Genomic DNA, 25,449 nt, shown 5'->3' on the forward strand with positions numbered 1-25,449 from the left:
GTTTATTATTCAAAAACGATTAACTTGAGAAAAATTACAAAAGACCTTTTTTGTTCCCAATGATCAAAAGAACGTAAAATAATATCTAGCCGGACCAAAAAAATTGATTTTTATAATTTGTTTAAAATTTTTTTTAATAAATTTAGCAATAACTCCGAAATTATGGCATTTAGGTATAGGGAATATAACATGAAAAATAATCATTATTTCTTAAGGAATTCAAAACGCAAAAATATAAGTTCATTAGATTTTTAGAAAAACGGAAGATCTGACAACAATGTAATTATCACTATAATATCGGCCGCATTAGAAAACTCCTACCTACCAAAATCTATAAAAATCGTGCAAGCCGTTTTACATATTATAATTGAGTGTTTCCATACATAAAACTCACTCTGTATGTAATTACGTTTTCTGCAAATCGATTTTCATAAAAATTGGTGAATAGAGGATACCGCAACAAACAAAAGGAACATGGTGCTGCAAACTTGCGCTTTTACCCTGCGGTGGATGCCACCCCTTCTCGGGGGTGAAGATAGAGTGACAAATTCTAAGAAAAATTTCAAGTTAATAAAACAAATCAATACTTTTTGAGTTATTAAAGGTCAAAGATTTTAATTTTTCGTGAAAAAAATGCATGGTTTGAAGCTGTTTTTCATAAATAACTCAAAATCTAAGTTTTTAGAAAAAGTTATCATTACCAAAATTGAAGCAAATAAAAAATCGAACAAATTCCTTACTTGAAAAACCTTTTAATATTAATTCAAAGTGAGTTATAGGTAATTGAATGTATATTATTTTCGGCGAGTACTCAAATCAAAAGCTTAGACCAGCGGTTCTCAATCTTTTTGTGTCATGTACCACCAAATACTTTTTATTATTTTTGGTACCATTAGGTGATCTAATTAACTATAAATAGTGATGCTGATTTTGGCTGTTTTTGCGTTTTGTGTACCACCTCAAAAAATGAAATGTACCACCAGTGGTACATGTACCACAGATTGAGAACCGCTGGCTTAGACCTTTCCTCGCGATTCTGGGCATAGCTAAATTCCAATGTAAAAATTTAAATAAAATAACGCAAAAACTATGGCAGATAATAGAGAGTTATTGCCACCGGCAAATAAAGGATCCTTTATTACAGGATACTTTAATAAAGGACAAATACAGGACGGGTGTAAAAGAGTGGTATTGCAAACGCAGTTAAAGAATCTTTTATTTTGACAAATGACATGAAATATTTTTGTAAATATAAAAATAAAAAATAACCTATAAAATTCCATTTGTCGATATAAATTAAAATAAGATAATTGAAGAGTAAAACGTTAAATTTAATTATTTTGTCATTTAAAGATGTTTAGAGAACAACATAATATATCCCATAATACTCATCCTTCAATTCGCGGTGTGCAAGTACTTGGAAGGGAAACGAGAAACGACCGTGCGCGAGTCGCGGAGAAATATTGCAACTATCTTAAATAATTCATATTGTCAATTGAAATTGTCAAATTGACGTATATTTCATACCGTCTGTCATTGACGCAGAAGAATTATATATTGCTCCACAATATTGATATGATATGCAATTATTATATAAAGGTAAATTTAATTAATTGTATTTTGCTTGCAGTACTGCATTTTAATAACTAATTTTATTTACTACATACAATTGTTTACGTTTGCTAAACATAACCTGCATCTTATTTTTTCTTCTTATTATTTTTTTGGACTATGGCCTTGACAATTATCTAGCAACCCGGACTAATATAATTGGCCAATATAATTAAAAGTGCGAATAAAAGTACAGAGCGTAGAAATAGAGGTCGCTTTGCTGAACTTGCACGGTCCCAATAATATGGAAGTGCAATAAATTGGAAATACTATTTTAGGAGTTTTTAAATACTTTTGCATTATGGGTATATGTAATGGGGAATTTCTGGAGAATATATTATTAGGGAATAGTGGATATCCATTCCTCAACTACAACTACCGAATGACACCATTCCAGAATTTTCAGACAGAAGTTGTGTTTTTATAATCCATCACAAATCCCTTCAAGAATTGTTATTGAAAGAACATTTGGTATTGTGAAGAGATTTCCCATTTTACCATATGTAATGAGATGCAAGTTACCTTTTATTCAAAGAATAATATCAGCTTGTTCGGTTTTACATATTGCAGTAGTACATAAAAGAGAAAACGTTGAAATACTGGCAAATGAGTGTGCTGTTGATATTGATATAGAAGCTGTGGCAGTACATTTTCAACCAGGAGCTAATCTAATGCGACTAAATTGTGTGTGTGTTTGTTTAAAATTATTGTTCGACATTTAAAGCTAGCACTTAAACTAATTTTATTTTTAATGGACTGCAGTTTGTTAATAAATTTATAAATAAATATAAATATTATATTGGTGACTGATTTTAAGTATTTTATGATCATTAGCAGGTTTTAAATAATAAATTTATAAATATATATATACATGCTATTGGCGTTTGATCTTTTATCCATTATGGCCCTCTCTTTCTTTCTTTTCACCTCTGGATAACTAGTTATCAGGAAGTTTATCTGACAGATTAGATACTAATAGATATCTGACAGAGAAAAACTTCCCAATAATTAGTTATCTGAAAATGAAAAGACCTCTAATCTGTCAGATAAACTTCCCGATATACAAAAAGATAAAAGAATTAAGCTTTATGCTGGTTTTTAGTAATTTTTTTGGCAATGTTTAAATAAACAAATACTGATGGCATGAAATGGATCACGAACAAGGAGGAATGAAGAAGGAATTGGAGATTGTGTTTACAATTAAACGCATAAAACTGCAGTATCTGGGACACATATGATAAATCAGCACCGTTACTCCCTGCTGCAGTACATATTGCAAGGTACAGTCAAAGGTAAGCGAAGACCTGGTAGAGGGAGAATATCAATGGAACTGTTTCGAATCGCAGCTAGCAAGGTTACGATTGCTATATGATTTCCAACATTCGAAACGGATAAGAACCAAAAGAAGAAGATGGCATGAAAATGAAAGTGTATTAATACTTTTTATTTAAAACTTTATAGATTCTAATCTATAAAAGATTAAATTTTCAAAAATAAATACTTGAACCTTTGTTTTATTTTGTTAACCTGTTGTTATATATCTGTTGAATAGAACTTTGAATCTAGAATTTTAACAAATCCTAACTTTCATTAAAATATTGATCTTATATCTTCAATCTCTTATATCTTCAATAAATATTCATTTCTATAGAAAAATGTAAAATATACTGAGTTTAATAAATGAGTTACTGATATTTTAAGTCTGATCATTGTAATTAGTAACAATTTAAAATTATTTACGTAATATTCCTTTTTACAACTTCTTGTAATAACTCAAGCTTCAATAAAATGTTCTTTTCTATATTCGTTTGGGTCAAAACATCAATAATCTATATCTCAGAATATTACTTAGAGTTGTTTTTAATAAATAAAACCCAACATACAACTTTAATGATGAAAGTTTAATCAAATATCAATCCCACAATACATAAATTATCAATCCAAAGAAGCGACAAGATAAATTCAAAATACAAGTGAAGTTAGACCTTTCTTCACATTTTTGACACGTTATGTCAAAATAAAGGAACTTTTATTAAAATAAAGGTGTCCTCTAATTTTCCTTAAATACAGGCGGCCTGTATTTTATTAAAAGACAAAAATAAAAGACGCAATACTGCGCATGCTTATATGTCAAAATAAAGGATCTTTTATTACAGGTCGACTTAAAAGACGTTGGCAATAACTCTCTATTGAGATAATTCTTTTTTTATATGAAAGGTCTTATAAAATTCTAATGCACTATTTATAAATTAATAAAAATTATAAATTGTTTAAACAATATTTTTTCAATTTTGTTTTGTTTAAAATAAACGTTAACAAAATTTAAAAAGATACGTCACTATGTAATTTTTCCCACTCTCCGAATCTGTTTTTAGTTTTAACATAAAGTGTAACACAAAGCGGCTATTTTGTTTAAACTTTTTTAAGAAATTCTCGAAGCTTTGCTAATAGGTTTGCTCCAGCTGTTAAAATAAACGTTAAAAAGATTTAAAAAGTTACGTCACTATATAATTTTTCCCACTTTTCGAATTTATTTTTAGTTTTAACATAAAGTGTAACACAAAGCAGCTCTTTTGTTTAAACTTTTTGAAGAACATCTCGAAGCTTTGCTAATAGGTTTGTTCTAACTGTACTGCGCAGAAGTATGCATTACTGCGCATACTCATAACCATTCCGAGAACTGTAATCTGTCGGGTTGGAACAAATAGTTATCTCACTCGGTCTACACAGGCTGTCCTTGTCGATATCTATTTATAGCCAGCAGGTATAAACACCCTCTCGGTAGGGTTATAAATAATGTTGAAGCGAGAAAGAATTTACTGCTTATAAAATCGTATTCAGACTTTTGGCAAACCAGTGTGTTCAGAGTTTTTACAATGGGTAGTTCACGAAGACGTTTATTTGGCCCACGAAAAAGCCGACGTCGATTGGCGAAATCATTGTATTTAGGCAAGGGGTAAGAGCTTATTATTTAATTTAATTTTTTGTTTGAATATAAATATTTTCTGTTGATTTCGGGCATTTTCTTTCTAAATTTGTATAACTGCTTTTATAACAATATTATTGTTTCAGTGTTTGCTTACATAAAAATAATTTTTTATTATGTAGGAACGGCGTAGAATTTCGCACAATCAGCCAGTACATTTTTTGGTACGTCAATTAGAATTCTCGTTTCAAAAATTTTCTAGTTATTTAAGCTTAAATATTTAGATTTGAGTACACCTCGGAAAAATATACATTTCAATTATGGTAGGGGAGGAAAGTATGCCTAATGTGCAGTCACTCGAGCGCTTTGGGGACCTATTGGGTAGTGAAGAGTAGGTTCTAAAACCAAAAAAAGTTCAGTAAAGTTTTTCATTTTAGGGGGACTTACTATTTTTAATTTAATTTTCCATTTCCAACAATCGTTTTTCCGATTATAGCGCCAGTTATGCATAATTCGAGAAAATGTTTCAAATAAAAGTGACTTATTTTTACGTAAGGAATCCGAATCTGCAATAAAAATGGGGGCTCGTATTTAAAATTTTAAAGTATCCCTTCACCCCACCTCCGTGGGGGGTCGTGTTTGGTGCCATTCGATAGATTTTTCAAACATATTGAATAAGTGTATTTTTCAGTTTTTCGATCTGATGTTCATTTCGCGAAATATCGTGGGATTCGTATTTAAAATTTACCCCCACCCCTCTCGGTGGGGAGTCGTGTTTGGTATCATTCGATAGATTTGTGACAAATATTGAGCACATATTTTTTAGTTTTTGATCTATCGTTCGTTTCACGAAGTATTCGTTTTTTCTTGTGAAACTTTGTGACTCACCCATTTCCTTACGCCCCGCTCAAATCGTCAGATTTTTGAAACATACACTGTTTTGCATGTACTTAAACCTTATCTTAATCTGATGATTTCGAGTTTTTCTAAGGATACATTTTCTTTTTCGGCCCCTCTTAACGAACTCCCCTGTGTTAAGAGGCAATATATGGTAGAGGTACATCTACAGGGTACCAGGTTTCTCCCCATATGATAATCTGACGCGCTCGAGTTACTGCAAAAATCCCCGCTTGGGCTCCCCTACCATTACTTACCTATAACGTTTTTCAAGTAAGGTATTTATTCGATTTTTTATTATCTTCAATTTTAGTATTAATAACTTTTTGCAAAAACTTTTGAGTTATTTATGAAAAATCGCTTTAAAACATGCAGTTTATCCACGAAAAATTAAAATCTTTGATCTTTAATAACTCTAAGGTGTTGATTTATTTTAGTAACGTGATATAACAAAAGTGTTCCCTCTCTATCTATCGATTTGTGGGGTTATTTTTAATAAATTAATTTTCACTACGAGAAGGGGTGGCATCCACCTCGAAGGAAGCACAAGTTGGCACTATGTCACTTTTGTTCCTTGAGGTATCCTCTAACCACTCACCAATTTTCATGAAAATTTATGGAGGTTTACTGAAGATTTTACCTCCATACACTGTGCTATTTAGTTAAGTATAATCTCATTAATCGGGCACTATTAAAATCAGGATTACTGGTTTGTACCTATACAAAAAGTCTTATAAAAAATAAATAAAAAAATCATAAAGGGAATAAGTACAACCTATGTATTTGTGTTGATGTTCTACAGGTTTTTTATTAAGTTGTGCTCACCACGAGGCGCCAAGCCTTACTCCGATCAATGTATCGTACCCATATATCCAATACCAGGTAAAATATATGCAATATTTTAAATACTGTCGGCAAACGTACAACAAACACTGAGTAAATACGAAGGGACGGCAACAATAGATACTAGGCGAGAATACAATCCATTGCTCTCCGTAGTGAGCAAACCCTTACATATCATTGTCTATGGTCGTGTAGCCGTATTCCTAGGTCAGTTGTGGTTTGTACGGGTGTTGTAGGCAAGTCATGACGCAAAATTCGCCAGGTTGTGGCCTGTGAAAGATAAGTTCTTGTGAGCAACGTGAAATCAACTACATCGGATTCTCCCACTCTCATGAACAGCGGCGATGTTACGAACAATGTGTACAAATACACTTGAGAATGTAGATAGTAAGTAGTGTTAAGGGTTAACTTGTTCTATAAGGTTATAGAATTGTAGGGAATTGGTTATTGAATACAAGGGATTAGGTTATTGAATACGAAAGGAACCATTTTCGTTGGAACTTTACCGCGCTGGGCAGATGGGACGTGAATTATAAATGGTAAAATTCCCTCATCTTCCTTGGTCTCAGCATCCGTATGGCTTGCAAATTCTAGAAGCCTCGGAGGTGTAACCAGAGAAGGTTCCCATTGTTTTCAGTCTGGTGGGATGTAGAGTAACATTTCGTTGTTTTATATGCCATTAGAGTGAAAACTCAGTCTTTTGCTAGCAGTTGCCGCTAGGGCATCTATGCCATTTCGTTCGTTGCAATCCGTGACTGCACGCCGGGGTTTGTTTTGGTTTGATCAGAGAGAGCAGCATATGTGCCTCCTGATGAGAGACTAATAAGTTTCGAAACCGGTAGAGGTGCTTGCTGCACTCTCTGATTAAACTAGAATATGATGCGGCTGTATTTTCGTTTTGCAACGAAATTGAAAATGGTTATTCATTTTTGATTTATAGAATTGTATTTAGAATGTAAGTGATTAAGGCGTAATCTTTTTTCAATCTTTGGTTTTACTAAATTAAAGTAAATTATCTCTTTTAATAACTTCGGCCAATTACACATCTCTTCTCTGTTCCATATTGTATGCAAGCATAATTCAGTATATCTCGCGTGGTCTCTATACTATATGTCTGACTTCGTCATAGATTTCATCCCGTCTCCCGAGCAAATGGTGTGGCTGTTGAGCTCAACATCGTTGGTTTGATACCACAACGTTTCGGCTTTACGGTATCCCTCCTCAGGTTCGTCCTGAAGCTAGTTCGACCTATATAATTAAAGAGCCAACACTAGCACAATACACTAAACCGCAGAGATTACGATGGGCAGGACATGTGGTCCGCATGCACGAGAACAGAATCCCCAGAAAATTGCTAAACGCAAGAATTCAAGGAATTAGACCTATGGGAAGCCGAAATAGATAAGGGTGCCAGAAGCCTAAAATCGCGTCCGTGGAAAAGAACATCAGTAAATCGAGATGATTGGAGAAGCTTGCTAAAGGAGCCCAATGCCCAGTTTGGGCTGTAGTGCCATTGGATGGGTGGATGGCTGTATACCAGAAGGCAAGAGACAATATTAAGATATAGAAGAAGAAAATTACGTCACTGCTTTTTTTGATAATTTAGTTTCCTTTCATGGTTATTTCCAAGGTTTCCTCTATTTGATAATTTTGACAGTTTGACAGTGAAATTGCAACCTTTAAAAAGTTCTGCAGTTATAAGAAATTGATTAATTTGCTGATATTGTATGTCAAAATGTTGTAAAACTTGGATTATGACAGAACCATACAGGTATTGACATTTTTTTAACGTTTGAAATACAAACCATTAATTTATTATGTAGATAACTACGTGACGTAACAAAGATAGTTTTTGTACAAATGTATTTTTCGCTAAACACACTTACTTCAACAATCCTTCAACATAGCAATGCCTTCATTGTAGATCGAGAATCCAAGACATGGAATAAGCTATTTTCATCAGGCATTGATGAATGTCTCTTACCTTCGAGCTATATTTTCAAATTGGGAAACATAATAATCACTTCGAGCCAAATAGGATGGATGAGACATTAATTCTTCAAGATCCTTTTAAGCTGGCCATTCTAGTGACATAATATTGTAGGCGGGTGCTGAGGGAAAAATGCTTTCTTCTTTAGCAACCGAGGTCGTTTCAGGTGGAACATTTTGTATTCTGGTGGATATCTAACGTTACATTGTATTAAAAGCTTCTCCTTCTTCTAAAGAAAGTCTTGGATTAAAACTTCTGCCTTCAAGATGTGTCAATATTTTCCATAAGTCTTGTCATATTGATTGGGTTGCCATTTGCCTGGTTTTACAACGTTGTTAAATTTACTTTTTAGTTTCATTAGAATTCTTCTGAAAACTATGAATATATCTGAACATGTTTAAGAAACTCAACGTTTTTGACATATCGTTGTAATACTTGATTCATCATCATCATCACCCAGCCCTTTGCGTCTATTGCTGGACGTAGGCCTCCTTCATTTTTGTCCATTCTATTTTGAATACTTTGCATCCAATTTCTTGACATTTTCTTGTATACAAGGCGAAAACAGCGGGTTCTTTGGAGGAAATATTCCCATGAGATTTTTTTGCATAATCACATTCGTGAGACATTCCAGAATAAGATTCAAGAAGTCGTCCACGCGAAAAGTGGTCCAATTTTTTTAACAATTTTTTTAATCAAATTGCAAAAATCCATATTTTTGGCCGGAACAAATTTTTTTTAGGTTTTTTTGACCATTCTGGATTAAAAAGGTCTCTTATAATTTTTCTCTAAAGTTAATCGTTTTCGAGGTAAAAGCATTTTAAAATTGAAAAAAAAAAACGAAAAATGGCGATTCTCAAGACTTAATAACTCGGTTAAAAGTTATTACTATGAAAGTCAGAAAGTAACTAAATCAAAGTTTAAAACCCCCTCTACAAGATCCTGAAGAAATTTTTGTCATTATTTGATTACTAAGCTGTTATTTTTAAGTAAAAATAATGAGCGCCATGCACGTATTAGGCGGCCGTCCATGATGAGTGCGAAAGAGATGCCATTTAGGCAGTCCAAGAGCACATCTCACTCGCACTCAAATTTACAGCCGCGTCAATACGATCTTACCACTCATTATTAATAATTAAAAATAACAGCTTAGTAATAAATTAATGACACAAATTTCTTCAGGATCATGAAGGCGGGCTTTAAATTTGATTTAGTCACTTTCTGACTTTCATAATAACCATTTTTAACCGAGTTATTAAGTCTTAAAAATGGCCATTTTCCCGTTTTTCAAATTTTAAATTGCTTAAACTCAAACACGATCAACTTTAGAGAAAAATTATAAGAGACCTTTTCTGTCCGGAATGGTTCGAAAAATCTAAAAAAAAAATTCTTTGTGCCGAAAATATTGATTTTTGCAATTTGATTAAAAAAATTGGACCACTTTTCGCGTGGGTGACTTCTTGAACCTTATTCTGGGGTGTCTCACGAATGTGAGTGATTATGCAAAAAAATCTCATCGGAATATTTTTTCCAACGAACCCGCCGCTTTCGCCTTGTATATTGAGATCGTCAGTCCAACAAGTAGGGGGTCTTCCTCTTTCTTTTGTCTAATCTCGGCCTCCCCTCAAGTAATCTCTTCGTCCACCTTTCATCACTGATTCGGGCGACGTGTCCGGCCCAGTTCCATTTCAGTGTGGCAATTCGGGAAATTACATCGGTAACTCCTGTTCTTCGTCTTAAGTCTTTATTTCTATATCGGTCACGACACGAAGCGATATATTCAGCATTGACCTTTCTATTTTCCTCTGAGCTATTTGCAGCGTTTTAGAAGTTGTAGCTGTCAATGTCAAAGTTTCAGCGCCATAGGTCATCACAGGTAACACACATTGGTCAAATGTTTTACGTTTTAAAGAAATTGGTACATATATCGCTTTTAAAGATGTCTTTGAGTTTTCCATAGACTGCCCATGCTAGGTTTATTCTTCTTCATAGTTCGCATGTTTGCATGTTCCCTTGTGATCTTTATTTCGTGTCCAAGGTATATGTATTTTTCCACCACTTGGTTAGTTGTAATGAATTCATCTTACTTTCATGATTTCTTTTTGCCGAAATGATCAAACAAAAGTTAAAAAATGTACTATTTTAACTAAAATTCTATAGCTTGGCATTCACGGTCAATCCATTTAGAGTCAAGCCAAATGGCTTCAGTCAAATGGATTGACGCCAAAATCATACCCCACTCACGATCACTCCAAATTGGTTATCATTTCATATTTGACGTGGTTCAGTCCAGACTCACAATGTCTGGATTCCCAAGAAGATCTTTTACTTTGTGCGGCGGCTGTTTGTCATCATGTAATTATAAAAAAGAAAAGAAGAAATGGTGCGAAGAGTGGTTGAGAAAAAGGAGTACCTTCACGCATGTTAACTTATTAAATTAAACGAATTGTCTTTGGAGCCAAGTGATTAGAGAAATTTCCTGAGGATGGACGAGCCAGCTTACTTCAAATTACTGAAGCTCGTTACTCTACTAATAAAGAAACAATACACCAATATGAGAAAAGCTGTAGGTCCTCATGAGAGTCATGAGAGGCTTTGTGCATCGTTTCCTTTCTTAGCGTCGGGTATGACTTACGAGGAACTCAAGTTTCTAACCGTAATATCTTCCCAACTGTTAGGAGTCGTAATACTAGAGACATGTAAAGCAATTATTAGCATATTACAGGATTATATGAAGGTTTTGTTTATTTCTATAGTTCTTATCAGACACCTTTCACAAGCATTGCAGTTCCTTGTACTTATTGATAAATTAAATTAATTATTCAGGTCCGGATGCCAAAGTGGTCAGTAAATCTGCTCCGTGTCTATCTTGATTTACTATTCACTACACAGCAGTGCGGCCTGCTCGACATCTCAGCGTGGAACGAACGAAATAGCCCAGTCGGGATACCATTTGACCTTGCATTAGGAGCTGCCCCAAATTTTATTTTTCTAATATTTAGGGAGGGGGGTCAATAGTAGTATAAATTTAAAACCTCGACTGAATTTGACCGTTGCGTTAGCCGCTATCTTGATTTTAAACGAGAACCGTTTTTGCTCAATATCTCCGCCATTTTCAACTTTTCGACAAAAAATATACAAACTGAAATTGTTGAAAATATGATTTTCTATAATTTCGTTTATTATAATTTTTTTCCGTGCGGTCCATATTTTCCGAATTATGGGGAAAACAGTGACAGTTAAAGCATAATTATTGATTTATTGAATTATCTCGTTTATTATTACTTCTACAACAAATTGTAACCTATACAAAAATGAAGAGAATTAAATTTTGAGCAATTTTGATTTCTTTAATTTTTTTGATAAAATCAATATTTAAGGTAGTACGTATGCGGTAAAGGCGCGAGCGTAAGACCCGATTGATTTTAAAGCAATTGTTTTTGTTCAATATCTTCCCCATTTTCAACTTTTCGACAAAAAGTGTAAGGGCTGAAGTTGTTGCAATTACGATTTACTACAATTTTTCGAGAGAGCCAGTGGTGGGTCTAAGAGGGGGGATGGGAAAATTCCCCCCAACGGGGTCCAAAATTTAAAAAAAATTGTTGAAATATTAAAATATGTTAGCTGACATGAAACTTAATTATCGACAGACAAATTCAACCAATAAAACCCGCTAGTTAATAAAATTAAATGAACTTAATGCATATAAGTTATTATTTATGTCTATTATGTACTTAGTTTGGTTGGTGTTTCATTGGAAGTTTCAAAAATTGTATAAAATATAATTCTTTTTATTTTTGTTTATGTACAATTATGTCGTAAAGCTAATAATAAAGTGAGACATTTCAATAATTATGCTTCCCCTCCGCTTCCACTATTTTCCTCCTTAAGGGGTCATATACGTTTCTCGGCTTCAAAAAATCGATTTTATTTTTTTTTTTGCTTATTTTAAAAGGTACGTCTCTTAGAAACATTTTAAGACCAGAACGAGTTCGATATTCGAATTATTGACGAAGTTACAGCTGCTTTAAACGGAACTAGTCAGGTCGCTCCGCAGGTCTTGCTAAACTTTAAACACGTTTTTCTCGAAATAGCATTTTTCATAACGGTGGGCATGATAACTACTTAACCGTTCGTCCGATTAACTTCATTTTTGGCACACATATTCTAAATTAGATTCGCTATCGTGCAACGAGAGCTTTTTTGATTAAATTTAACCATTTTCGAATAGCAATAAAAAAATGGACAGTTTTTTTGGTGAAAATTACTTTTTTTTTTAATTTCGATCATTTCCGTAATTAATTTTTTTTCTTAAATTCCTCTCGTCACACGAGAACAATGACTCTAAAAAATGATAACGAATAAACAATTTTTGTTTCAAATAAATATTACGAGCTGAATCATGCCCACTGTTTGACTTGAAAAAAAAAATACGTTCTACGCCACTGGACGCGGCCGCCATGTTTTTAATTATTTTTTTAACTTTTAACTTATGTTTTATGCTCCTTAAGAGTCCATCTTTCAAATTAAAAAAAAATGAAATCAATTAGCCCAATAGTTTTCGTACAATTTATCATTACATTTAGACTACTTTTTAAGCTCGAGAAACGTATATGACCCCTTAACTCGGAGAATATTGATCGCATAAAAAAATTGTGGAAAAGAAATTGTAGGAAATTACGTTTCCAACAATTTAAGTTCCTACGGTTTTTGTCGAAAAGTTGAAAATGGCGTTGATATTAAGCAACAATGGTTCTTCTTTAAAATCAATATGGCGGCTAATGCAACCGTGGAATTCAGTCGAGATTTTAAATTTACACTACTATTGATCTCCCCTAAAGGATAGAATTATAAAATTTGGGGCAGCTCGGAAAAAAGATTCAATTCAGTAATTATGCTCCCCCACCACTTTTTACTATTTTCCCACTTAACTCGGAAAATATCAACCGCATGAAAAAATTGTTAAAAGAAATTGTAGGAAATCATATTTGGAACAATTTAAGTTGAAAATGGCGTAGATATTGAACAAAAACAATTGCTACAAAATCAATCAGGTCTTACGCTCGCGCCATTATCGCATACATACTACCTTAAATATCAACTTTAGCAAAAAATGAAAGAAACTAAAATTGTGTAGAATTCAATTCTCTCTATTTTTGTATAGGAACATTTTTGTCGTCAAACTAACAATAAACGAGATAATTCAATAATTATGCTCTATTTATATATAACTGTCACTATTTTCCGCTATCACTCGGAAAATATCGATGGCACGAAAAAATTGTAAAAATAGAAATGATAGAAAATTACATTTTCAACAATTTTGGTTGTTATACTTTTTCTCGAAAAGTTGAAAATGGCGGAGATATTGAGCAAAAACGGTTCTCGTTTAAAATCAAGATGGCGGCTAACGCAATAGCGGAATTCAGTCGAGATTGTAAATTTACATTACTATTGTCCCCCCCTAAAGAATAAAAAAATAAAATTTGGGGCAGCTCGTAATGCAAGGTTAGGCCTGTTATTCGTCTAACCCGACTGGACTAAAAAATTGACGTGGGTTTGGACATTGACGGGAGCGTGGGGCGATAGCATGACGCGGTGTATCGCCACTCACGGGCAGATGGCAAGATAGCTTGGCGGCAAGCAATGGCGTGACGCGATGGATTAAGAAACGAATGGAAATCCAGATTTTGGCATCACGCCAAAAGAGCAACACTGACGATTAGCTTCTCTAGAAGACCATCGGCCCATCGGTAATCGTCATACATCGGCATCGTGGTATCTTTCGATTCATTTGTCGCGGTAATCAGTCAGCGTTAACGTTTTGGTTCATAATTTGTTGTGATTCTTGGCGTCCTCCACAATAGATCTTCATTTTTTCCTCTTTTTTACATACGGCTTTTCATTCTCTAACTCACATCTTCCTAAGGTTCTCAATTATCTGGTTCTCCCATTTCGTTTTTGGTTTTCTTCGTGGCCTACCTGCTACTGGTTTCTATTTGGAGTTTTTTGAGTAAACCTTTTGAACACAATGTTACAATTTCCACCAGTAGAATTTAATTTAAAAAATATTTACATATTTTTTGCAACGCAAAGATGTTGTTAATTTATGACTAATTAAATTTATGATAAAACCTGTAGAACATATCGGACAAATCTGTTCTTTTAAACTTCTTAATATAATTTTTTATTCAAAATTGTCGGTTAATTCCTTTCTGTTGAAGGCGGAGTTCAAGGAACCTTAACAAAACCAAAAGCTATGCGGAAACCGACAAAGAAGATGAAAAAGAGTCCAGCAAACCCGTGCGAGCAGAAGTGGAAACTCCTCGAGCAAAGGCAGTCCAACCGAAGGGCGACTCCGAAGAATCTGACATTGAAGAGATCCTACCACAAGACCCGCTGGCGTGTAACGATGCAATTACCGTGGAGAGGATACCGTCAGAGAAATCCAAAGTTACGCCGAAGAAAGCACCGCCGATAGTTGTAAACGATACCAAAAGACTAGTAGAAATAGCCTCTAAATCTAACACTAGTAGTAGTAGTAGTAGTAGCACTAGCGTTCCTCAGGGTAAAAAAGAACCTACGTTAGTTATTATAGATACTAATTCTATTTTATCAGGTCGCGGACCTGTTCCTGTAAATAATAAGCAGCCCCAGAACTCCATCCCAACCACCGCCAGTTATCAGACTGTACTCCCCATGGCCCTTCCTGCGCAAGGGATGTACCCACCCAATATGAGAGCGACGATTACGCCCATCCCTGTGAACTCGTCTGCACTGTCGGCTCAGCACCAACAGAAATTATCCCCCGCCACGATTACACCTGCTCTGACGACTCCCCTGCTACCAACTTTGACCGATGATATGTTTGTAGTCGAAGCGCCCTCTTTTATCGTCCCTTATGTTTACGAAAAACCCCCTGTGAAAGACTTCAAGGATTTCGTTAAGGAGATCCAAACACAGATTAAAAAGAAGGAGGAAAAGGACGAGGCAGAATCTAAAAAGGGCGAAGATGGAGCTGAGGACGAGAAAATGGATGTTGATGAAAGTGAAAAACCTAATAAAGCTGAGGTAAGTTCATTAAATGACATTAAAAAAATTATCGCAGTTAAGGGGACTTTTATTTTTTAAAGTGAAAAAAAAAAAGAAAATTGTTAAGAAAAAACAGTAAAAAATATTTTAGTTATATTTATTTTAAACTGTTTTCGAGGTATACAAAAAAAATTTGGCACATTTAGTTTTTCACCACTATAGTGCCTTGCAAAAGATACATTTTAATTTGGGAGACACTTTTCTGCCTTCTTGTAACATTTTTTTTATTCCATTGAGGGACTCAATTCGTGAGACTTAAGGTACTATTACACTTTAGAAGACCAAAAATAATTATTTTTTTCAAGAATTTTTTTTCTCAGAACCCTTATTAAAAATGAACATAAAACTTTTTACATATTAATATCTAACTCTTAGAGAGTACAACTCTTCATATTCATAAGAATAAATTTTGATGCGACTTCAATAATTTCATTTTGTCCTGTCTCTATTCTATAATTATTCAATTTAAAAAATTTGATTTTAATACTTAATTAAAATAAAATAAAAATTATTTCCAGTCTCAAAAATAATTTATCCAGGTATTTTTTATTATTTTGTTGAAAATTTTGATGATGAGTTTTATTTATTAATATTTTATTTAAATCTGGCATTATCAACTAAAGTTTGTGATAAATAAAACGTCAGAAATGTCTAGCAATTATAAATTCATATTTCTTCCACCATATATTGTCTTGTTTATAAAATATTACTGTTTTTAGTAGCATTGCAAAACATTTCACAGCCGTGGATTCTTGTCCACTGGCAGTGGCGATTACGCAGCCATGACATCTTTTTCCCAGACCCCTCTTACCGTCTATCTTTCCATTGAGTATCAGTTGCTAAAATGTTTATCGTCCCCCTCGTAATATGTGCCCCAAGTATGCAGTCTTCTTACTTTTAACATAATTAAAAAGTTCCCTATCCTGTAAGCCCGCTCTTCTTAGTACTTAATCATTTCTGACTCTGTCCGTCCATGATAGAGCATGTTCTCCCCATTTGTCATTTGTTTTCTTACAAATAAGCTTCCTAACTTTATCTTGTGCCTCTTTATACCTTACCCTATCAGTTATTGCTTGTGTGTTTAGGTAACTGTGATATTTTTTCCTTTTGTCTTCTATTTCTTGGCCCCACCAGTAAGGCTTATCATTGTTTCTCCTGCTTTCCAGATGACCCTTGGCTTCTTCCGCTGCAGCGTGTACACCTTTTTTGATGTACTCATATTGCTCTTCTATGTTTCCAAAATCCATCTATTTAATTTACTATCTAGCCTGTTTTGATATAGGTACTAGCTAACCTTTTTTTGGATTTGGGTGGAAATGTTCTAAACACCGTACCATACTTGGCGTGTGTTGAATTCAGGATAGAAGAATACATCCGAGTCCATTTTCCCCCGTGTAGGGAGATCCTGCAAACGGATGCCCTCCTGTTACCCTGCCTACCAACTAAAACCCCCCGTCTTCGTCAAGACACTCCCGTACGTGTTCAGTTAACGAACGAAACTTGGGAGTGCCTTGTGCAGCCTAGATTGGTCATAGAAGTTGTCGGCTCTTACCTAAGAGCGGTAAGGAGCCGAGGGAAAGAAAATGTGTGATAGATGTGTGTTAGATAATGTGCCGTTCCTTCCCTAGTAATCCGGTACGCGCTCGTCACTTTTAGTAGGGGCTTTCGCTGAGCCCTAGTTATCATATCTCGGTATTTTTGATATTTTAGTACATCTACCCAAATGGGGGTTACATATAGGAGGGTCGATTGTACCACTCGCAGTTACATTCTTCGTTTTTGGCTGCTTGGGCCTCCTATATTCGGCATGATCCTTTGTAGGGCTGCCGTTCTTGCTTCTGCCCTCTGGACTACATTTGTCAGATGTTTCGTGAACCTTAGACCTGTGTCGATGTATATGCCTAGGTATTTTGCACAGTTTGTAGGTCTTATTGTTGTAGTACCAATCTGAAAACTTAACTCAGGTCTTTGTCGAGGTCCTTTCAATATGACCGCTTCCGTTTTGTTTCCGGCTAGTTCCAGATCGTTTGTAGCCATCCAGCTATTGACCATTCTGCAGCATGTGTTTACTTTGTCTTCGATTTCCCGGTTCATGTCAGCCATCACTGCGCCAAATCATCTGCGTAGGCAATAGCTAGAGTATCTCTGCCATAGTCAATTTCTAGTAACCCGTTATACATTATGTTCCAGAGTGTTGGACCTAATACGGAACCTTGCGGTACACCGGCTGTCAGCTTTTGTTCTGTATTTTTTGCCACCGTGACGTATCTATTTGTAAGATACCTTTTAATGATATTAATAAGGTATCCTGACACTCGTGCTGATTCCAGTTTAGTTATGATGTGTGCCCAGTTGGCAGAGTTAAAGGAATTTTTCACATCAAACATAACTAGTACGGCCCATCTTTTCCTCGTGGTCTTTACAGCGTCAGTTAGATGTTTTACCGCATCTATTGCAGACTTAGCTTTTCTGAATCCGTACTGTCTGTTGGAGATGGTTTCTCTCACTCAGTTCGTCTTTTAGACGATTTTTGATAAGATTTTCCTATAATTTCCCTAGGCAGTCAAGGAGACATATAGGCCTATATGAATTGGCTTCTTCCGGATTTTTACCGGGTCTATGAATCAAAGTTAGCTTCGCTAATTTTAACTGATTTGGGAATTCTTCTCTTGTTAGTAGCTCATTTAGTGCCCTTCTAGTAGTTTCTGGGCATTCATTTACTAGTAGTTTATCGCCTCTGGTGGCACATGGTCCGGTCCAGGGGATTTACCTATTTTTATGGAATTGGCAGCTCCAGTGAGTTCAGCTGACGTCAGTTCCTCGGGGCAGTTAACATCGTCTCAATCAGGAAGTTATTTATGGGTTTATTAAGAAACAGGTTGTTAGCTATTTCCTTCTTTTGTCGTCGCACAGGTTATATGGGGTCTCTGACCTCGCATCTTAGTGGCGATCCTATATGCTTCGCCCCATACATCGTTCTCCAGCGCCTCGCACAAGTTCTATCAGCATGTGTGTTTTAGCCCCTCTGATCAATTTACTGAGTTTTTTTTGGCGCTCTAGCTAAGAGCTAAGGTACTAGCTAACCTGACATGTTATATCTTGATTTAATTATTATTGTTCTAATTTCTCTTTTTTATATTCACAGGATAAGTCTGATCCAAATTTTGTTCCTGATTCTAAAAAGGAGTTGGAGGATGCCAAGAAGCCTTATTCATACTTCGATAGCCCTCTTGGTAAATTCTTCATAAATATAGGATTTAATTTAGTTCAAGAATTTGTACAAACTGATCTGTTGAAACAGCAGAAACGAAAACATAGTAGAGAAGGTAAGTCATTTTAATTGTATATTCATCGTTACATTTTTCTGTATCTTTTGTCTACATGTTCTTATGTTAGGTTGTATATACATATTAATCCCTTTCATAGAGATTTACTATTTAATTTTCTTTCACCATATTTATTCTCTTTGGCCATCCTCTTGTATTCATTTTACTAGTACAGTAAAACCTCCGTTAACCGAAATAATTGGCCGTTTCGGATAACAAGAATTTCTGTTAAAAATAACATTGTTTTTTGTTTTTTTCTTGTATCAAATTACATAGTACTCTTGGTCAAAGTTAGTATTAAAAATACTATGAAGTAATTTCGCAATGTGTTGTATATTTAATTGCGTTCTTTAGTTGATGTTGACAAATTAACATCGAATTGTTTCCGTTTAACTTTTAACTTTTAAGTTAAACTTTTTAAATTTTAAATTATCAAATGTTTGTGGCTTTAGGTATTGACATTTTAAATTAGTTTTAGTTTTTTACTTTTAAATTATGTTATGGACTATATCAATACTTGTATTGTTTTGACTATATGCACTTCAGCATGTTTATATTATTTTATCCTATTTCAAATAAAGTATTATTATAGTCGTTTTATGATAAAGATTTACTTTTATTGACGATATTATCGAAACTCTCAGTCATTTCGGTTAAACGATGTTTCGGTTAAAAAGGTTTCGGTTAACAGAGGTTTTACTGTATACACTCAACTCTTATTAATTTGGTGTTGAACCATTGGCAAGACGGGGTTCATCTACTCTGTCTGTGGGGTGCCCTTCAGTACTGGTCAGGTAATTCTCAAAGAGCTTCTTTTGCGGAAATTCCAAGACTCTTGGGACAGTTGTGGAGGTATGAGACAGGTTGGGCTGTCGTGCAGCTAGACTGTAGTGGGGTCATCCAAAATATTTACAGCCCCACTCCTTCTAGACTTCAGACCGTAGACTCTCTGGTGGTCAGTATGCTTACCGGCCACTGTAGACTCTGGCAGCACCTTCATCTGCTTGGATTGGCGGAGAGCCCATTGTGTCGTCTATGAGATGAGGAGGAGAAAATCTTCTGGTAGTGCTCGTCATTGACGTATGAGAGGTGGTACTTGTGGCTTTCTGTAAGACCATAACCTTACCCGGAGCAACCTGGGCTCCAGAAACGCGGAAGACCAGGTTCTTATGGACCTAGTCCATATGATAGGGATGATACAATGGACCTGCCGTAGGAGGTCTAAGTATCTAAAGCGTTTACAAGTGGGCCCTGCCCCGATGAACCATACCATACTAACGCACAAACACAGTTTTGTCAATTTAAGTTAACGCACAAACACAAAGTTTATAAAAATAAAATAAAAATTCTATTTTTATTCAGTTGCTGAAGGCAAAACCGTCTTATTTTTCACTTAGAACAGGTAGCGCAAACCAGCACTCTAAATCGACAATTTTCGACTCTTTTTGGAGTCGTCATCAGAGAGGCATAGGTTTGCTGCGCTCTGCCCGAAGTGACAAAACTACGAAAGCTTATGCCCGCATTGCAACTGACGTTTATGGATTAGGTGACTAGCGTCATCTGGCAACTGAAAGGCAAAGTTTTCAACCTAATAGAAGCATTAATAATATTGAAAATTATTAAAAATATTACTAAAATATTTTTAATTGAAAACTTATTGGTCCATTTCCGTGGTAACACCTCCATGGCTTCTAAAAATTGCAAGCCAGATGGATGCTGAAGCGAAGAAGACAAGAGGGAATTCAAAAACTTACAATTTACGACCCCATCTGTTCAGCTGGTAAATTCCAATGGAAAATGGACCTAGTTACTCAAAGGAGTAAAGACCAATATAAAAATAAAATAAAAATTCCATTTTTATTCAGTCGCAATGCGAAGGCAAAACCGTCTTATTTTTCACTTAGAACAGGGAGCGCAAACCAGCACTCTACATCGACGATTTTCCACTCTTTTTGGAGTCGTCATCAAATAGGCGTAGGTTTGCTGCTCTCGTGTAAGTTTATACATTGTAAATCATGATTCGGGAGTGCTCCTCATAACATTCAACATGTCTTAGTTTGTTTATTTCTAGTGCATCTTTATTGTGATTTAAGTGTAGTGTCTACATTATATTCTAGTGTCTTTTCTAAAAGCCTAAGTGTGTAGTGTGTATATTTGGTGCATAGTTGACTTTCCTAGCAGTGAATCCACATTGGTAGTGTCCAATAATATCCTTTGTAAAAAGTCTGTCAAAAAGAATGTTCCAAATATTTTATATGCTGATACTAACAGAGCAGTGGCGGCTCGTCAGAGGAGGCAAGGGAGGCTCAGCCTCCCCATAAATTTTTTACACACTCTATACTCTATACTGTTTTGTTTATCATGAATCGCGAAAACAACAATTACTCTCACTATTATACAACGTGTAAATTCCATATTATCACTAATTATCCATACGTACGGAGCATTAGCATTAGAATGCATGATATGATCGCGTCTCAGTTTTATTACATATTATTTTAGGCAGGACCCTGGGTTATCCCGAGATGCACGAACGGAGCCGAGAAGCCCAGCATTCTCCGTTGCTAATGCTCCGTGCAGCGCAGCAGGCGTTTACGGAGACCCGGTCTCCTAACAGTGGCATCTACGGCGCCATCACACGTTGCCCGGAGATATACCAAGGGAGGCCGAATAGCTTCTCAGCTCCGTTGGGTGGTTGGGTGCGTTTCGGGACAACGAATTTTAGAGTCCTGACTAAAAATAATGAAAAATCTAAAAGTGCGAATTTTGTTATGAAATTTGGTATGTGGGGTTACAATAATATTTGGAACAACTTGCTCAAATAACTTTTTCCGATATCTCTAACTCAAAGCAAAATATCGGTAATTTATCGTGTTTTTGAATTCGCAGTAGGCCGCGTTTAGAATTAAAAAAATTCAGTTGAATATCTTAAAAAATTTGAAGCTTCATTATGTATGGACTGCAAAACTTCAAATCTGTATTTATTTTGATATGCATAGGTGCCTATTTACAAATAGATGGAATTGTTAACAAATAAACGACACAAACTTTGGTATTTAACTTTTACTATTAGACTAACTATTTTTAAAATGATGATATCATGAAATTATGAATTAGGATGATATTATGAAATGTAAATAAAAAATGGTCAAAAGATGGGGCCTTAAATTACATTTTTTGGCGCATTTTTTTGCTAGTGCAAATTTGTCTAGATATTTTACAGTTAGGTATAGCCTCCCCTATTGTAAAAATCACGAGCCGCCACTGTAACAGAGTAATGCCTCTATAGTTCTTGCAATCAAGTTCATCACCCTTTGTATGGAGTGGACATATTATTCCCTTTAGCCACTCCTCTGGGATCAGTTCGTACTGCTATATAGATATTATCAGTTGAATCACTTCTAAAAGATGGTGACCACCTTCCGTATATATTTCAGAGCAGATTTCATCAATTCCTGGGGGCTTATTATTTTTAAGTTTTTGTTATTATACTAAAATCACAATAAAGATGCACTAGAAATAAACAAACCAAGACAGGTTAAATGTTACAAGGAGCACTCCCAAATCGTGATTTACAAAGTTTATAAATTGTAGATCATGATCCGGGAGTGCTCCTCGTAACATTCAACGTGTCTTGGTTTGTTTATTTCTAGTGCGTTTTTATTGTGATTTAAGTATACATAATTTTCTATGTTGTCGCCTTGTTCAACATAATCTGAAATCTGCCCATCTATTTAGAACTAAGTTTTTATCATGTAGAATTTCACCGTTAATATCTCTACACGATAAAGTTAGTGTTAATATACTAATTTTTAATTTTACACTCCTTTTACGATGATTTTATAGAATGTACTAGTTTTCGTGTTCATTTTATATACAGTTTTTTTTTTTTATTTTTAAGGTGGTTCAAATCCAGAAACAGAAAAGACAATAAAGTCCTTGGTCAAGAACCTGCAGTACAGTAAAGAAAATAACGAACATTTCAAGACTGTATTGAAAAAATGTGAATTTTGTAACTTCAAGACAGAATCGGCGCTGGCTATGTCGTATCACTTGGAAACTCCTCATATGAAGAACTTTGTTTATAAGTGTAATTTCTGTGCATACGAAGTCAGAAGCCCACATGATATTCTGTTTCACATGGAAGCCGAACATGCAGTACGGGGTCATTTGGAGAGAGCTCCTGCGTTCCATCAATGTCCCAATTGTCCGTTTGAGGACAACCAAAAAGGTAAGTTTCACATTTTTTTTAATAAACGTATTTAATTTGCGATTGGATGGACTCGAGCCGAGCCGAGCTTTTGACAAGCTTGAGCTTCGAGCTGCAGGTTTAGATCGTGGCTCGTGTCAGCTCAGCTCGAATAGTTCGAGCCGAGCCGAACAGAGCTCGAAAACATAATGAATGTAATTCGGACACACTGTATATTTAAAAGAAACATTTGTAGTTTGAATTACTTATTCTCAAACAAAAGTATCAGTCGTAGCAGAAATAAATGAATTACAAAAAGTATTAGGAGTATTAGCTAAAATATTACGACAAGCTCGTTAAGAAAAGCTCAGCTCGTTTCGAATTCGTTCGGCTCGTTTCGAATTCGGCTCGGCTCGAAAAAAAGTTGATTAGGCTCGAAGCTCGGCCTCGCAAGAAACAAACCGGTTTGAGCTCGAATCTGGGCTCGTCCAATGAGCCGAGCCTCGAGCCAAGAAGAGGTAACCTCGAGCTTGTGACCATCCCCATTTGCGATCTGTAAACGTTACAATAGGCAAGTGATATTGACAGTAACACAAAACATTTAGAGACATAGTGACAGTTTTCTTTTACGTATGCTTTGTTCTTACGTATGGTTTGGTTACGTTCTTTCTTTAACCTATGGTTTGGTTTAGAAAATTAACTAAATCAAAAAATCTGACGGGCAGATCACATTGAAGATGCTTTCTTAATCTTTGCTGAGCGGGACGTTTCATTAGGGGTTGAGCAAATACATTTGGGTGATTTTCTATGCATTCGTCATACTGCTTAGAATACATTGTCTAGTACCCTTTCAAATATCACACTGACATATCGGGTCTTACTAAATAGGTGCCAACATTCCAGGCGTAACATTATTGATGTATTATAATGTTTGCAAACCCATGTTAATATACATTTTCTGTAAAGGTAAACTGTCGCGGCATCTGGTGACCTGTATGAGAAAATTCAAACCTGAAAGGAACTTAGATCCGCCAGTAGACTGGGAACCCCCAGCGAAGATACCAAGAGTGCCTAAAATGAGACAGCAAGGTTTGAACGCTACAGCTGCAGCTTATCAAGCCTTGTCTAAGAATACCCAGTACCAGTTCCTGTCGAAGATGCAGTTACAGAGTACTCAGAGCGCAATCAACAGGTGAGTAATTGTTTCAAAATGGACTTATGTATCATGGTGACATCTTTATAAGACATCATGCTCCTGTTTTTCTTCTGCTCAATCCTTGGCTTTTTCCAATTGGTTTTTTTTTTAAATCAATTAATAAATGAGATCCGAATCTAGGTCAACCTTCGCCCATCTGTTTACCGGATGAAACATTTTTCTTATTAAATTTCATACATAGACAAATACGACTTGCATGGGTTTTTGTGAACTAGGGAACTTGCATAAAATTTAAAATTGGAAAAAAATGTTATAAATCACAACAGAACATAATTTAAAACATGTATCAATGATAAAAAAGTTTTGTTTGTCTTTCGTTTTTCCCCTAAAGACGATTAAAATTTCAAATTATTCAAGCCAGCAAAAAACGCGTCGTGACGTCATATGGTTTTGCATTTACATTTTACACCAAAAATTAAACAAAATTAATTAGACATTATAAACGTCAGTAAAAAATACAGTTATGTGACGTTAAAAGTGTTTTTGTTCGTTTGAACTATTCATAGAAAATTTTTACTTTTACAAAATGGTTTTATTTTCAATAGTAAACCTTCTTTTCTTTCCTTCAAAAACTATATCAAACTCCAATCTCAACAAACTGGTATATATTATTACAACGACATACGATAAATGTCATTAGAATACAAATATTTTTCCTTTATTACCCTACGACGAGCTGGCCAAATACCCAAGTAGGTGGAGGCCAATAAACTAAAGAAGGAAAAGAAGAATATACCTAAATATAACCAATCATATATATACCAATCTCATTCCTAAATGTAAATAATTCATATGGGCATAGACTGAGCAACTATAGAATTTCATACCTGTTGGAGAATCAAATAAAACATTTTAAAAATAATAAAAATTTGATATTTATTCAGTTAAAAAATACAACACCACCCAATGAACATAATTCAGAAAGCATAATTGTTTTAGATGATCTTGGTGAAAATTGTTGCACTTTTACAAGACCAGAAAAAAATTTGGATTTTCAGTTAACGCCAATAATACAACTTCAGACTTAGAAGCTGACAAGTCAGAATCTTCTTTTAATTTAACTTTTCTCTTATTTAATACTCAGTCAGCTAGAAATAAAATTGATGATTTATTTTTAATGTTAGAATATAATGACTTTCCCAGTGTTCTGTTATTGACTGAACACTGGCTAGAAGAAAATGAATACTTGTATATTCCCGAGTATTCCATGATTTCACATTTTTGTAGAACAAACTTTATACATGGGGGTACTGCTATTTTAGTACACAACTCTCTATTGCAAGAACTGGCTTTTGTTCAGATAAATTATGAGGATCTTATTGAAGAAAAACAATTTGAATTTTCAGTTGCACAAATAAC

The 25,449-nt window shown here is 34.9% G+C and overlaps 1 protein-coding gene across 3 annotated transcripts in view; it reads left to right on the forward strand.

Annotated features, from left to right (window-relative positions):
• The window catches only part of LOC126892355 (MOG interacting and ectopic P-granules protein 1), a 257,232-nt gene that overhangs the window by 148,529 nt on the left and 83,254 nt on the right, over positions 1–25,449 (forward strand). For all 3 annotated transcript variants that reach the window (XM_050661874.1, XM_050661873.1, XM_050661875.1), the window contains 4 exons: positions 14,492–15,338; positions 18,505–18,685; positions 22,587–22,916; positions 23,841–24,066. In XM_050661874.1, coding sequence (XP_050517831.1) covers positions 14,492–15,338; positions 18,505–18,685; positions 22,587–22,916; positions 23,841–24,066 — 1,584 coding nt within the window. The remainder of the gene's footprint in view (positions 1–14,491; positions 15,339–18,504; positions 18,686–22,586; positions 22,917–23,840; positions 24,067–25,449) is intronic.

This window comes from Diabrotica virgifera, chromosome 9 (assembly GCF_917563875.1).
Source record: "Diabrotica virgifera virgifera chromosome 9, PGI_DIABVI_V3a".
In the NCBI taxonomy this organism is placed as follows: Eukaryota; Metazoa; Arthropoda; class Insecta; order Coleoptera; family Chrysomelidae; genus Diabrotica; species Diabrotica virgifera.